At 35.6% G+C, this 16479-nt stretch overlaps 2 protein-coding genes across 6 annotated transcripts; one reads left to right on the top strand and one right to left on the bottom strand.

The window, feature by feature from the left end:
• Positions 1-5213: 5213 nt before the first annotated feature.
• LOC137828724 (protein transport protein SEC13 homolog B-like) lies at positions 5214-7294 on the bottom strand. The gene is made up of 2 exons (XM_068635413.1): positions 7058-7294; positions 5214-6363 (listed from the first exon to the last, which is right to left on the bottom strand). The coding sequence occupies exon 2, from the start codon at positions 6357-6359 to the stop codon at positions 5454-5456; it is 906 nt and encodes a 301-aa protein (XP_068491514.1). The 5' UTR covers positions 6360-6363; positions 7058-7294; the 3' UTR covers positions 5214-5453.
• A 514-nt stretch (positions 7295-7808) lies between these two features.
• Positions 7809-14674, top strand: LOC137828723 (serine/arginine-rich SC35-like splicing factor SCL33). 5 transcript variants are annotated; one of them, XM_068635410.1, is made up of 8 exons: positions 7943-8016; positions 8389-8439; positions 8528-8723; positions 12591-12756; positions 13171-13248; positions 13892-14056; positions 14209-14298; positions 14388-14674. In XM_068635410.1, the coding sequence occupies exons 4-8, from the start codon at positions 12608-12610 to the stop codon at positions 14533-14535; spliced, it is 630 nt and encodes a 209-aa protein (XP_068491511.1). In that variant the 5' UTR covers positions 7943-8016; positions 8389-8439; positions 8528-8723; positions 12591-12607; the 3' UTR covers positions 14536-14674. The 5 variants fall into 5 exon arrangements, with proteins under 5 accessions (XP_068491509.1, XP_068491510.1, XP_068491512.1 ...); XM_068635409.1 differs by lacking the exon at positions 8389-8439 and having other exon boundaries at positions 7905-8016; positions 8665-8723; XM_068635411.1 differs by lacking the exon at positions 8389-8439 and having other exon boundaries at positions 7938-8016.
• The last annotated feature ends 1805 nt before the right edge of the window (positions 14675-16479 follow it).

Genomic DNA, 16479 nt, shown 5'->3' with positions numbered 1-16479 from the left:
AGAATAAGCATTCAAGAAACTCAATATTCTGTGTCCGGCCACCCCGTCCACGAGTCGATCGATGTTAAGCAGAGGGTATGCATCTTTAGGGCATGCCTTGTTCAAATCTTTATAGTCGACGCACATGCGCCACTTGCCATTTGGCTTTGTAACCATCACTACATTGGCTAACCAGGTAGAGTATCAGGCTTCTCGGATAAACCCGGCTTTGAGTAGTTTCTTGGCCTCAGCTCTAGCCGCCAGCCTCTTGTCCTCGCTGTGGTTTCTTTTCTTCTGCGCAACCGGACGCGCTTCCTTGTACACCGAGAGTCGGTGGGTGATGATCTCTGGGTTGACGCCTGGGACGTCAGCAACTGTCCATGCGAAGAGATCTACGTTTCTTCTCAAGGCCTGATGTATTAGCTTGGCGTCGGCGGCTGCCATTGTCGTGCCGATGCTAGTGTACCGTTCCTCATCGATGAGTGCGACGCAGCGTAACTCATCCTTTGCTTCAAGTCTCGGTTCGACCTCTCTTGGGTCGAGGTCGACCATGGCGATCGCGTGATTGGCCGGTAATGTATGCCTTCGCGGAGACCTCCCTCGTCCAGGCATCTTACGCCTGGGTGAGTAACTATGTGTGACCTTTTGTCGAGTGGGTTCTATTGTCGAAGGCTCTCTACGTAGCATTCCCTTGCTATCTTCTGATCCACGTGAATGGTCAATATATCGCCCGACATGGAGGGGAACTTCATTACAAGATGAGGGGTGGAGATGCTCGCCCCGAGCTTATTGAGGGACGACCGCCCAAGCAAGATGTTGTACGAGGTGTTGGCGTCGATGACCAAATACATGATCCTCAAAGTTTTGCTTGCCTTATCCAGGTCGAAGGTTGTATACAACTCGATGTAACCTTTCGTTCCTACTCGTTCTCCCGAAAACCCGACCACATGGTCATCGTAGGGCATCATCTCCTCTACTGGGATCTTTATTGCTTTGAAGGTCTTCCAGTAGAGGATGTCGACCGAACATCCCTGATCTACCAGAGTCTTCATGATGGTGAAGTTATCAATATCGACCGATATCACTATTGGGTCATCTTAAGAGGGGTCTACCCCTTTGAAGTCATCATTTGTAAATGTTATAGGTGGCATCCTCGGCCAGATGGCCACAAAGTTCACTTGATGAACAACTCGCAGGTGTTTTCTCCTTGCGCTGTTGGAACTCCCACCTCCGGCAAAGCCTTCGGCGATGGTGTTTATGACTTCGCGGCCTCTTCCACGATCGTCCTTGGGAGGATTGCCCCTCCTTCCGCGTTGTTCTCGTCGACGATCATCATCTTTGGGCCCCGGAAGGGTGCGGTCTCTCTTCCGCGATGCTTCCTCTCTACAGGGGGAGCGTTTAGTGGTGCGACTGCCTTGCACGAAGCAGCGCAAGTGCCTTATCTGAATTAACTCCACTATTTTATCTTTCAGTGCTTGGCATTCTTCGTTTGAGTGACCGGTGTTCTTATGGTACCGACACTTCTTGCTGGGATCGGCGTTGTCAGAGCTAAGGGCCCTTCGGGGTGGTAGAATCAGCTCCGTGCTAAGGGTTTCCTTAAGTATTTTCCCTAGGGGTTTGTACCATGAGAACCGAGGCCCACGATTGTCTCGCCTTGAATCACCTCGTCTAGACCTTCCCTGCCGTTTTTTTTCGTCTTTCTTCTCACCATTAGCTTCTGCTTGAGCTTGGTTCCTGAACTCGCGAAGTTCTTCCAAGTGCATAAACTTGGCGGTTCAGCGCCTAAGTTCGTATAAGCTTGTTGCAGGCTGCATGCACAGGCTGTCTGCGAAGGGACCCGGTCGAAGGGCAGTCAGCATATGATGCATTGCCACCTCGGGGCTGAGGTTTCGAATGCTCATAGCGACTTTTCCAAAACGGTCGATGAACTTTCTCAAGGACTCTCCCTTCTCCTGGCGGATGCTGACCAGGGCAATGGACGTTAGGTGGTGAGGTCGGCTTGTTGCGAAATGGACATCGAACTTGGCCACCAGAGTTTCGAAACAATCCACAGAGTTCGGGGGGAGCTTGTTAAACCAGCTTAAGGCTCCTCCCTTTAGCGAAGTCAGGAAGACTCGGCATAGGACCGCGTCGTCGGTCGTGTACAGACTCATGTGAGTGGTGTACGCATCCATGTGCTCGTCAGGGTCGGTCATCCCATCGTATCGATCTCTGTTGAACCCCTTCCACTTGTCCGGTAAGGGGGTGTCCATGATAAAATCAGTGAAAGGATGACGTCTGTCAGGGCCAGCGGTGCCTGTTGTATTCACCGTTTTATTGGGGTGGGATTCGCCATCCATCTCCAAGGTGAGGTTTGTGTTCTTCGGCTCCCTCTCGATCTGGGGGCCGACAGCCATGGTGAAGGACCTACCAACCTGGTTGGTTGGAACAAGGGATGGTCCCCCTTCTACCAATTTCTTCATCTCTCTATTCTGCTCTCGGAGGTTCTTGATCTCTTCTTCGTTCTTCCTGGTTGCCTCTTCATGGGCCTTCTTCATCTCCGCCATCTCCTTCTGGAGAGCCAACATCATTGCCGCTTTGTTGCCTCAGACATTCTCTCGCTTGCCATACTGTGGGTCGATACCATCTATCTACTGTTGTTTCTTCACACTATTCTCTGGGCTCCACGGTGGGCCCAATTGTTCTCGAACAGGTTTGGGACCTAGAGAACTATTGCTTCTGCTCCTATCCTCGGTCGACCTGCCACTCTCCAAGCTCCTTGATACGGTCAAGCTCCCTAGTGTACCTCACTCCTCTCGGTCGTCCTGCTCCACAGGCGGGGGTGGTACCTGCAAAAGGCACTCCAACGCTCAAGTTAGTGGGGGTGTCGGTGCTCAGGTGTAAGAGTATTGTAGATAATGACGTACCTTTCTCCTTGAAATGCGTGCTATTTATATTACCTTAATGGACCTTCACTGTTGGGTTAGATTAAGAGAGTTGGTTAGTGTTTAGGGTTGCATTAAGCCACCCTTAACCATAGATTAGCCTTGCTAACATGGTCAACCTTTGACTTGAACGTTATGGGTCGGTCGGTCACGTGTAGTGACGTGACTGTCTCTTTATTACCTAGGTGGCGGCATGAACTGAGTGATGGTCGTCCGATATCATTTCTCATGTAATTTTTTTTTTTCATGTAATTTTTATACGATTATGTGGATTGGTTTTGTGATTCTTGGTTATGCATTTGTAAAAGTCATTTTGAATGAGAGTGATTTTATAGAAACGATTTTAACTAAATGTGATTTTTGTTTGGATAATAAATATAAAAAAATAATTGACATCTTGTTTAGATCTTGCGACAGGAATTGATTTTTGAGTGTGTAATCATCAAAATGACTTGACTTGAGTCTACAGGTACTAATAATGTATTGAAGTATAATTTTGAAATAGTAAATTAAATATTATAAATAATATAATATTTAAATCAATGATATAATATAAAAGTATCTATGTCATAATAAAAAAATAATAATAAATATAAAATGTTAGGAGCTATCTTTATTAAAAAACATTATTTCTAATAGGAACTAAAAGGTTTTATATACTTTAAGAATTATAAAAATACAAAAGGAAATTAATATATTATAAACATAAATATATGATATTTAAAGCATAAATATCTATAAAAGGTAGCAACCTAAAACATCTTTAAAGCAAAAGTTAATATATTATAAACATAAATATCTGATATATTTGTTTTATTTTAATAATTCAAAAGTTAGTTCTCAATTAACAATGTGTCATACGACCTTCTATTTGGCTCGATGTCAACTTTACTCAAAGTAATTAAAATATGTTATCTGACTATATTATACAATAAATTATATTATTTTACTTTTTTGTTTTTTAATTTCAAAATACACTATTTTTAGATGTTAAAGTAGTTTAAATAACACTATTTAAATGCTTTTAAATTATAATCAGTCTAGTTTAAAATTAGAGATACAATTTATTTTAAAGAAACTAAAACTGAAATTCAAAATATTAACGGGAATTAAAACTAGATTTTACTCTATAGTTTTTTTATTCAATAGTCATTGCCACTAATTTAGTTTCTAATTTTTTTTAAAAAAAATTACTTATATATATAAAGTGAGAAGAAATCAAACAATTAAGTCATTGCTACTAATTTAATTTTTAAATAAATTTTTTAAATTTACTTAGATGCATAGAGTGAGAAAGAATCAAACAATTAAGTCACACCAATGATATCTTTAATTACTTTCTTTAAAATGTATTTTTTTTTTAAATATGAAAGTTTATATCACTTAAGTATTGCGAAAAATTATATCCATCTAAAATTATTTGATACTTTAATACTTCATGTATATTCATCAAAACTCACGTAATATATAGTTATTAGAATATATATAAAAAAAAATTAGTTTGTTTACCATTTACTGTTTTTTTTTATTTGACACACAATCAAAATAATATTTAGTTACAAATCAACAATCATATCACGAAAAGTTACATTCTATAAATAATTTTGGTTCTATTTATTGGTAGTTTTAATTAACTATTTATAATAATATCATTTTTATTTTAAATTTCAAAAATAAATAAACAGAAACCCACATTTCTGTGATTATATCAATTAAAAGAAGAAACAAATGAAATCCATCTTAATTTTTTGTTAAAAAATTGTCTAATATATATATAACTCACTAAAAATTTGGTAAAAACCAACATGAATTCGTAATTACCATCATATATTCATATTATACAAAACATGGTGTTAAAAATGCGTAATACTTACTTTTCTATGAAACTGAAACATGTGAATTCATCACTCGTTTTTACAGGAGAGAGTATTTCCCTAAAATTTTAAGGAGAGAATCTAAATGGAATTTTGCTTTGAAAGCTTATTTCTTAAATTTTCATATCAATTTTTAATGTGAATGCTGCACCATCTAACTAAACAAAAACAAAACGGGAAACGGGAATTTTTCTTCTACTGCATAGAGAAATCCAAAGAATCTAAGCCTAAACAATCATATTAAACCTTGAGCAAGCAACAGATATAGATTTTGTTGCTTGAGAGATATATGACAAAATTTAATTATATCACTGCGGATTATGTCTGTTACTAAGATTAAATCATTCTTGTACCATACACAGCCTTGATTAAAAACCAAATTCTCAAGGAGGATATTATGCACACATGGTGAAGGATTAATCATGAGCAGACAAAATTAAATACAACAGTTTATTATATACTTGAAAAACTTTGTTCTAATCTCAAAATAACTCCAACTAATGAACTTCATTCTTCCAATCACAGAATATGCAATGGATCACAAACATCAAGGAACTAGCACTATGAAGCACAATCAATCAACTGTATAATTTGCAGGGAAACAAGATGTCAACTATATTTCAAAACAAAATTCTAACCATTTTCAAAGTAATAAACAAGGCCAGCAAATCACATTCTAAGGCTCCACTGTTGTCACCTGTTGCCATTCCCCGTCTACTGCTTCTTTCCACAATGTCACGTTGTTGTTCCCTTCAGCCACTGCCAGTATGTTTCCTGTCAGTGACCATGAGACCCTCCAAACAGGTGTCTTGAAATCATTCAAAACCTTGCCTTCCCACTGATCACCCTCTTTTGCCACGGTCCATATAACCACTTTACCATCCTGCGATGCACTGGAAATAGTAGATTTAGGTAGCCCTAAATTGGGTGCCCAAGCAACATCTCTAACCCAATCCGTGTGCATGTGAAGAGCAGGGAAGCAGTCCATCTTCCACAGTCCATTGTTGAGCTTCCATACCTTCACAGTATTATCACAGCCACCAGAGCACAGCTTTTGCACAGGATCAAGCAACCCTGCACCAACAAGGGCACCAGGTGCCATTGATGGTGCCCATGACACAGAAGTGACACCAACTGGGTGAGCCTGATCAATCCCTGCAGTGTCCCAGCCACCATCTGCTCTTGCAGTGAAAACAGATATATTCCCATCAGATGAGCCACAAGCCAAGCAGAGACCCAACTCGTGGGGTGCCCAAGCAATAGAATTCACAGATGATTTGTGCTCATCAAACACATGAGCTTGAGTCCATTCATTTTGGTTACCCTCCTTCCAAATAATGACACGGCCATCATAGGAACACGATGCAAGCAGAGAACCAAACTTTGGGTGAGCCCACACTACTTGCCAAACAGGTCCTTGGTGACCAGTCAATGTTGCTAGATGCTGAGAGGCCGTGTTGCTCACTCCAATTATCTTAATTGTGTGATCTGATGAAGCTGTTGCCAGCCTCTTACCATAGTAATCCATGGCAACATCATGGACAGTGTCTTGGTGACCCGTTTCAACCTTCTGAGAAGGCATATTCCTGCTATCAACACACACAAAATGCAAACAGTTAGTTTCAAACAACAATTTGCAAGTGAAACTAATATTCTAAACTATACTAAACTAAATCCTCTGTTAACTAGTCACTTCCAATGTAGAAAAGGCAAAGAAAATCTCAAATAAAATACAACGAAGGAAGGAATAACAAAAGTATAAGCATAAGATTCAATACCAAATACACAAATATATAACATCTTCCAAGCAAGCAACCCATCAAACTTCAAAACACAATTCACTATGCATAATAGTAAATCCATCAACAAAAACATAATACTAGGGCAAAAGCCTATTCCCAAGCTGATGAAAAGTGAAAACCCAGCCACCAAAGGTTTTAAATTTTACACAAATATTCCTCGAATTTAGCATTGAAGATAACGAAACGGGATTCCGTGCAAATACTGATCTATAATGGATCATGGAATCGCAAGCAATTCGCAAAACTAAAAACATCAAACCCCGTAAAAAAAACGAAAACTGGGGTGAAATGGTTTATCTTTGAAAATAAACCGCATCTGGGAAACCAAATGGGGGCAAATGAAGTAACGGAGGTAAAGTGAAGAAATTGTCCCAAAAAAAGAGAAAGGTATCCAATGAATAGGAAGAATCGCAAAATGGGTACGGAATGAGAAGATCTGAGTTGAAATTTGAATAGATCGAGAGAATGAAGAAGGGACCTGAGCAAGAGATAGGGAGGGAACCAGATGTGGTTGCCGGAGCTGCCGTGGAGGTTGGTGAGAACAAGGGCGGTTCAGTAGGTGCAAGATGAGATCTGAGGAAGAAACTGAAAAACTGAAAATAGAGAACAGGATTTCCGGTAACCAATGGACAAATATTATTACAAATATAAAGATTAAAAAATATATATTCCATAGGACACATTTTTAAGACAGGAATTAAGATGCCTTTTTCATATGTTTCTTACAAAGTGTACTAGTAGGCACATTTTATAATTTAATTAAATTTTAAAAAATAGTAAATTCAATAAAGAAATATAAGTTGATATAGTTATGAAATACTTGATAATAACTTGTTACTTGGTTGCTAAAGTTAATCGTTATAATTGAATTATTATTTGTTTTGAAATTTAGAATTTTAATTTTTTCTTATTTAAAGATGTCTCAATAGATAAAAGAAAAAGGAAAAAAAGTGTAAATACACGTTAGTCTTATTTTATATAACATATTTACTATAACACTTCTAAAGATAACAAAATAAAAAACAAATTATTCATTATTTTGAATGATAAATTATATCTCCTTCTTCTTTGTATCAACAATAACAAAATCTTTAGTGTTATAGAACCCTTATTTTCGATTACGCAATTCCTATTCTGAAATCACCTAAAATTATCAAGAATAATTGTGATATTTCAAAGAATATCGGGTGCAAGAAAAAATAAATTGTGGGGTGCATGAAGAAATAGTCAAGAAACAATGAAGTAATGAGGCCCATTCTGAGAACCTCACGGTAACCCGTGCACTCGTATGTACCGGATCAGGCCTTTCACTGGGAGAAGTTTCGCGAATATAGAAGAGTCAGGTTACAAATATTGTCAAAGAATTTATGGTTTGGGAATCAAACTCTCTCCCCTTTCTACAACACAGATTCCGTTGTTTCGCCATTTGTGAAGCAGGTAAACTTCAAATCTCTCATATTCTTCTTGTTTCAGTTTTTTTTATCTGATTCTTGTTGTTTATCGTTTCATTGCATTGCATTGTTCGTGACAAAATTGCTAATTCCTAGTTTATTAAATTTCGAGAAATATATATAGTCTCTAGGTGCTGGAATCTTTTGTTTTTTCTAATTCTATTCCTAATTGAAATTATCATGATTTAATTTTCTCTGTTTTGAACTTCTTGATTTGGAAATTGTGGTTATCTCTGTCTTTTTTCTAATATTTTTGAATTAATTTTTGGTAATCAACAATTACATTTGGATAATCAATAATGATTAGTTTTTCCTGTTTTTAACTTGTTGACTGTCAAAATTGTTATGGAAATTGCAGTTCTCTAGACAGTGGATCTGCTTTTTTCTAATCTTTTGAAATTTGTGAAAGGTAATTTCGGTTCTGGGTCAAATTAATAATGATTAGGTTTTTTATGTTTTGAACTTGTTCTTCTCCAACGTTGTTTTGGAAATTGCAGTTCTCAAGGTGGTTGAATCTTCTGCTTTTGAAATTTGGATGAGAAGTGATTTCTGTATTGGGTGAAAATAATTATGATTGATTTTATTGGGTGTTCCTTATAACTCACACCACTGCAACCTTCTTGGGTGTGCTTAGTCTTCTGTGACAGAGAGCTGATGGAAGAAAACGGTGGAAGCAGTGCAAGCAGTGGAAAAGTAAGAGAAGAGAATTGTTTTTTATTATTATATCTGAAAAAAAAGAATACAATATAAAGGACTCTGTTACACAGAAACAGAGTAACAGAAATAATAACTTAATATTCCCCCTCAAGCTTAGCGGTATATGTTTATCAACCCAAGCTTGGAAATTGCAGAAATAAAATCATCACGGTCAAGTGGTTTTGTGAGAACATCAGCAGTTTGATGAATGGAGGAGATTGGCAACAGCTGAAAGAGTTTGGATTGTAGTTTTTCACGTACAACATGACAATCTATTTCTATATGCTTTGTTCTTTTATGGAAGTTTGGATTGTGAGTTATATACCTTGCTGATTGGTTAGCATAGTAGACAACAGCTGGGATTTGAATTTTTATTTTGAATTCATCGATAAGATATTTCAGCCATTGAATCTCGCAAGTTAGAGTAGCGAGTGCACGGTATTCAGCTTCGGATGATGATCGTGACAGTAGATTGCTTCTTGGATTTCTAGCTGATCAAGGAGGACCCTAGGAAAACACAAAAACCAATTGTTGATTGCCTAGTTTGTGGACAACTTGCCCAATCAGAATCGCAAAAACCTCTAAGCTGGAGATCAGAGTTTGTAGGGAAGAAAAGCCCTTATCCAGGAGTTCCCTTAATGTAACGTAGAAGTCGGTGTGCAGCATTGTGATGTTCTGAAGTAGGTGCCCGCAGGAATTGACTTAAAAACTGAACGCAATAGCTTATGTCGAGTCTGGTGTTTGTAAGATATATTAGCCTCCCAATGAGTCTTTGATAAGCAGTAACATCCTTTACGGGAATTCCTTCTTGAAACATGTTTTTTGTATCCTTCATCATAGGCGTGGCACAAGGCTTGGCAGCAAGGAGACCAGCGTCATTGATGATGTCTAGAGCATATTTTCTTTGCGAAACATGAATGCCTTTATTAGATCTAGCTATCTCGAGACCTAGGAAGAACTTCAAATCGCCCAAGTCTTTTACTTTAAAAACTTTGTCTAGGTGCTGTGTCACTTGTTCAATGTCAGCTATAGATTTTCCTGCAAGAATAATGTCATCCACATATACTAGCAATATAGTAAAACTGTTTTCAGAATTTTTTATGAATAAAGAATGATCATATACAGATTGAGAGAAACCAATTTTGTTAAGAGAAGAAGTAAGTTTAGCTAACCATTGTCGGCTTGCTTATTTCAAACCATATAAAGATTTAACTAGCTTGCAAACCTGTCTAGTTTTGACCTTGATGCCAGGTGGAGGTAACATGTAAACTTCCTCATTTAGTTCCCCATGTAGAAACGCATTGTTTACATCTAGTTGTTTCAGGTGCTAGTTCTGTGTGGCAGCAATGGCAAGGAGCATTCTTACAGTGGTGAGTTTGACCACAGGTGAAAAAGTGTCAAGATAATTTATTCCTTCCATTGAGTATATCCTTTCGCAACAAGCCTAGTCTCGTGCCTTTCTATGTCACCTTTGGCATTGTATTTAATTTTGTACACCCATTTACACCCAATGGGTTGCTTACCTTGGGGAAGATTGGTCAAAATCCATGTTTCATTTTCTTCCAAGGCTTGAATTTCCTTTTTCATGGCTTCACACCATTCAGGTTTTCTTATGGCTTCATTGTAATTATGTGGTTCTTCATTAGATGATATAGCTAAAACATAGTTAAGATGCTTAGTAGTTAAGATTGTCATAATCAAGATATGGAGATAAAGAATGAATGACATTACCAGAATGAGTTGGACGTTCACTGTCAATGTGACTAGAAAGTTGACAATGATAATCTTTTAGATAGCTGGGTGACTTCATGTGTCTACCAGACCTTCTTTAGTCGTTCCCTTCATGTGACTCTTCAATAATATCCCCTTCAGGTTGATCAATATGATCACTTTCATTTGTATCAATTGGTTCAAAATTAAAATAAAAAACATCTATTTGTTGATTACCTTTTTCTTTGTTACAGTCATTATTTTCAGAATAGGGAAAAACAGATTCATAGAAATTTACATTTCTTGAAACAAATTTTTTTTTATTATGAATATCAAACACAACATAACCTTTCATACCAATTTTATATCCAAGAAAAATACACTACCTTGCTCTCGGATCTAACTTAGATCTATTTCTTTGCAAACTTGAAGCAAAAACATAAAGAACCAAAGACCTTTAAATTTTGAAAATTAGGTTGTTCTTTATATAAGATATCATAAGGAGTATGATTTTCTAGAACAGCAGTAGGTATTCTGTTTATTAGATGTGTGGCATAAGTCACAGCATAGGACCAAAAAACAACAGACAAATTGGACTAAAATAAAAGACTACGCATAACATTCAAAATGTGTTGATGCTTCCTCTCAACAATAGAATTTTGTTGTGGAGTTTCAAAACAACTGGTTTGATGAAGGATGCCTAAACTTTCATACAATGTGGCACATACAAACTCACTTCCATTATTAGAACGTATGACTTTTATAGCAGTATTAAACTGGTTATGTATAAGAGTAATGAATCTACTTAAGGCATTCCTAGTTTCAGATTTTGTTGTCATAGGATAAACCCAAGTGAACCTACTATGATCATCCACTATGGTAAGAAAAAACTTGTGACCATGCATAGAAGCAGTCCCAAAAGGCCCCCATATATCCACATGAATCATATCAAATATATGTTTAGTACGAGTGCTATTATGAGTGAAAGAAAGTCTGTGTTGCTTAGCATAATGACAAACATCACACGGTTTGTTGTTATAGAAACTAATATAAGGAAAAATGTTACTCAAGCTGTAAGATTTTATCAGACGGATGTCCCAGTCTGAGGTGCCCAATATTCTTTGTAGTGTTTCGGCCTGGATCTTTCAACTCTCTTGAAGTGTTGACAGTGACTTCATGCTTTGGTGTATCTATAAGATATTGTCCTCTATTCAACCTAGCACATCCAATCATCTTCAATGACTCCGCATTTTTGAATCTGACAAAACTCAGAAGTAATAGTGAGAGTTATGATTTTTAATCAGTTTTTGCACAAAAACAAGATTAAAAGCAAATTATGTTATATATATTACGTTATATAAGAAAAAAAAATTCAAATAACACTACTGTTCCTTCATAGTAAGCTATGACATGCGAACCATTTGGTAAACTGATATGAATAGGCTCTATTCTGCGAAAAGTAACAAAATTATTTATAGAAAAATTCACATGATCTGTAGCACCCGTATCTAAGACCCAAGAGTTTTCGTTTTTCTTACCTTTCACAGTGTTCTCATTTGAAGTGTTGTTCACAAAATTGTTCACCTTGTGCGCAGAGTCATTCTTCGTTTCTTGGATAAGTTTCATAATTTGATATACCTGTCCTTGTGTAAACTGATTCCCGTTATGAGTCAGACTTGTCTTCTTGTTCTTCTTCATCGTTGATATTCCTATCCATCACAACATTGTTTGTAACTCTCTCATTTTTTTCACCTTTCTGTTTATACTGAGGAAACCCATACTTGAAGTAGCATTCCTCTACTGTATGGTTCAATCTATGACAATGTGTGCATTGTTTACCATTGTTTTGATACTTGTTTTTTCCTCTTCCTTGAGATCTACCATTTCTGCTGCGAAACGTCTTCCAATTTCCTTGATTATCTGAAGAATTAAACAAGGCTTTGCTATTCATCATCACATTACCTTTATTCATCATGTGCCGTTCTTGTTGGATGATGAGAGAAAAAATACGATTTATATTGGGTAAAGGCTCCATTAGCAAGATTAGTGTCTTATGTCTTAAGAGTAACATAAGCATCATTCAGACCTTTTAACAAACACAAGGCGTACTCAAGTTGTGGTGTGTTTTCATTATATTTTCGTCTGTGGTTGTAGGTGAAATAGCATTAAATATGAGGGGAAGAAGCTACAGTTACAGTCCTTCACCTCCAAGGCATTATAGCCGAAGAAGGCGCAGTCCCAGCCCTAGGGGCCGTTACAGAGGACGTGATAGGGATTTGCCAACTAGTCTTTTGGTTCGAAACCTTCACAGAGATTGCAGGTATGTTTGTCGATGAAGGATTTTTGCATTTCCAGTAAGTATTCTATTTATCGCTGCTGTTGCAGTGTTGTTATTGTGTGTAATGTGGATGAGGGTTATTGGGCCTTTCTCCATGTTGCATTCATGTTACTTTGGCTTATCTTTTGTATGCAATGGAAGAAGCATAGGTGCTAAAAGGAAAGGGCGACTGGGAAGGAAATGTTTTTCCGCCTCTTGTACTACATCTATGTACAATTTGAACATTTTTTTCTCCCAGTTTCCTGATGAAGCTTTATTAAAAACGGTTTTTTGGGGGGAAGCTGAATCATGCATTCTTTGGATTATTTTATTTTTTGAAGAAATAATGGTTACGCATTTTGTCAGTATTCTGAGCAAGTTTGCTTCTAATGCTAGACTTTTCTATTCATTTTGCAGGGCGGAAGATCTGCATGGTCCATTTGGCCAATTTGGTCCTGTTAAGGACGTTTACCTGCCTCGAGATTATTATACTGGGTATGTGTTTTTTCATTGACTAAAACATGGCTCCTTATGTGTTGAAAGATTTCTCAGCGGTCACTTTGATAAATTGCTAGTGATATTAAACTACTATGAAACTTTCAATGTTGAGTTATGCCTTAATTGGGATTTCAGAAAATTGTGGTGACTTTTACATAAGTATTTAGTTTTGCCACTTCTTTCTCAGTAGCAATTAATATTCCAATTATTTTATGGGAATTTGGTTGTTTTATTGAAAGAGTAGAAGACACAAATGAAGTAATAAGAGTACTGTGTTGAAGAGAAGAAAGAAGTAAAAAGAGTACTGTGTTGAAGAGAAGAAAGAAGTAATAAGAGTTCTGTTCAAGGTTATGTAAGTATCCTTGAAGGTTTGGAAGGTTGAGTTTGAATACATTGTGAAGAAGTTCAAGTCTTGGAGAGAGTTCAATCTCAATTATTTTTTTGGCTTCTACAAGGTTAGCATCCGTGTGGTGTTTTATTATCAATTTCTATGGAGTATTGAGAGTGGCTTGTGATATTTCGAAGTCAGGTTCATATTTGTGGATATCTGCAATGAACTCACCTTCCTTCTAATTCTGGTGTGTTTACTTTTTAAACCATGCTTATAGCGTATCTGATGACTTTGAATTTTATGGTACAGGGATCCAAGAGGTTTCGGGTTTGTCCAGTATGTGGACCCAGCTGATGCTGCGGATGCAAAACACCACATGGACGGTCAAATTCTTCTTGGTCGCGAGTTAACTGTAGTGTTTGCTGAAGAAAACAGGAAGAAACCTTCTGAAATGAGGGCAAGGGAACGGAGGAGGTAAGGAAATAGACACTTGGTTGTTTGTAATGTTGTGTTATATAACAACAGGTTTTTTTTCATGTTCTCATGTCAATATGAAAAGGCCTTTTGTTTATTATTACCCCACCCCATGTTTGATTCCTTTTTTCTTTAATTTGATCAATCTCTAGGGATCGATCATATGATTACAGGGGATCGCCTCGAACCTATTCTCCTAGTCCAGACTATTCACCTCCTCCAAGACGAAGAAGACATTACAGGTTTTTTTGTTGTTATTACATTAGCTTATGTAATTAGTTTAATTTGTGATGTAAAGGTGTTTGTACTCACCATTTTTATTATAATTCAGATCAATCTCACCAAGGGTCAGAAAATATAGCGATGGATCATACTCTAGATCACCTTATGGGTCAAGAAGCCGCAGCAGAAGCAGGAGTTATAGCAGGAGCAGAAGTTACAGCAGGAGCTTGAGCCCAAGTCCTGAGTACTCTGGGTGAAAAATGCTCCATCTTCTGTGCTCATCCATGTACTTTAGATTCAGAGTGTGAGTATTTTGTTAGTTTGGTACGCCTTGTTTGATTATAATAGTTCTATTCAACTGCTGCTTAAATTAAGTTTTTATCTTTCACCGGGTTATGGATTTTCCTTGTGACCATCTTCTATTCTAATTGGCATCATCTTTTATGGGATGGGATGTTAGAATGAGACAGAAGAAGTTTAAAATGCAGTATAAAACACATAAAATAATTGTTGTTGAAGAAAAGACAAAGTTTGATATCATGTACTAACTACTCAATATCTCTTTCAGTTCCAACTAGTTGGTGAAACTACAATTGAACACCAAAACACAAGCAAACTATTTTGCCTCATATCATTATAAAATCATTCACTCCAGTTTTAACCTTTTTAAAATTTTTCAGAAAACATAGATGTTGAAAGTGTTTATAGTATAGTTATATAAAAAAAGTTCTTAAAAAAACAATATATAAAACACTCACAATACCAAGTTTAAGTTTTTTGTTAGGAACTATCTTTACCTTTCCATATCTTAAAAATTAATTGAATACCCTAATAAATAAATTATGTAATCAATTATTCCCTCCCTTACTTTTTATTTGTATCGAATATGAAAAAAAAAATGTCTCCTTTTTATATGTGCTTTTAGAATTACAACCACATATCTGTTATTATTTTTTATTACACACTTATATGTTATCTAAAATTCAAATAAATATATATTTATTGTGCTAGATGAATAAAGGAATAAGATAGGAAATTGCATTTTTTTGTAAAATTAAAAAATTAGGAAAAGATTTATTTGACACTACATACAATAAATACATACATTTGACATCATAATATAATAAACTTTTAAATTAAAAAATAAATTAACTATAATTAAAATATTGTTTTATTAGTTTGTTAAGGAAATGTTATTTACCTCTGTTTCTGATGTTAACATATCACAACTCAAAAAATTATTGTGTTTCTTAAATTTTCGAAATTGTTTTCCGCCAAAAGAAAAACTAGACATGTATTATTAGATAGTTTTATACCCTCGTTATACGCAGAATTTATACAGAAAAATTATAACAAATCACTAACTAAATAGCAATTAAATTTAAACACACAAAAATTAATTATATTGACTAAATTAATTAATTATTATATTGACTAAATTATATATTATTTTATAAATTAAAAAATTATTAATATTGTATTATTAGGTGTCGAATTGTTAAGTAACCGTAGATATTTTAAACATAGTTTCGCAATCAATATATTTGCTTGGGTTTCCGTGTCGACAACTCTGATTTTTCAATATGATAAAACATAATTATGTTAATTATACAGTAAACTCGATTTCTCAATATGATAAAACTTACTAGGAGCGCAGTTAAGTATTGGGTATGATGGGCTCTACATAAGGGATAACTCAAGATAAAAGCTAATCAAAGTTTTAACCCTAAATTTGTAAATTGAGTATAATTACATTTGACTTAAAGGGTTGAGTCTCTTTGCAAGTAACTTCACTATACTGAAATGGATCAAGATGAGATATTTAATTTGAAGGCCCTCAGAGGATATATTCAATCTTGTAAGAATATACATAATTTTATTATTAATAAAAAATTATAAAATAGTTTATAAATTAATATCTATTTTAGTTATTAGCTACTTTAGATTTTAAATTAATTTTTAGAATGATTAATTCTGAATTTAAAGTGGTTATTAACTAAAATTTTGTATTAATTTAAAAAATAATTTATACTTTGTATTAATAATAAAAGTTATTTTACACATCAATATTTTTTTAGTTTATAAAATAGTATGTTAGTTAATCAATACAATAACTATTTAATTTCTATCTCAAAAAATTAACTGTTATTTAATAAATTTTTTAATGATTCAATTTGTGCAAAATTTTTACTGAATCAACC

This window comes from Phaseolus vulgaris, chromosome 7, assembly GCF_000499845.2.
Source record: "Phaseolus vulgaris cultivar G19833 chromosome 7, P. vulgaris v2.0, whole genome shotgun sequence".
Classification (NCBI taxonomy): domain Eukaryota; kingdom Viridiplantae; phylum Streptophyta; class Magnoliopsida; order Fabales; family Fabaceae; genus Phaseolus; species Phaseolus vulgaris.
The sequence above is the reverse complement of the archived record's forward strand: the minus strand, read 5'-3'. Positions and strand labels throughout refer to the sequence as shown.

Coding starts and splice junctions, on each gene's coding strand:
- LOC137828724 (XM_068635413.1), bottom strand. CDS start 6,359: ATGCCTTCTCAGAAGGTTGAAACGGGTCACCAAGACACTGTCCATGAT.
- LOC137828723 (XM_068635408.1), top strand. CDS start 7,947: ATGGTTTGGGAATCAAACTCTCTCCCCTTTCTACAACACAGATTCCGT. Junction 12,757..13,170: donor AACCTTCACAGAGATTGCAG/GTATGTTTGTCG, acceptor TTCATTTTGCAG/GGCGGAAGATCTGCATGGTC. Junction 14,057..14,208: donor AGGGCAAGGGAACGGAGGAG/GTAAGGAAATAG, acceptor ATCAATCTCTAG/GGATCGATCATATGATTACA.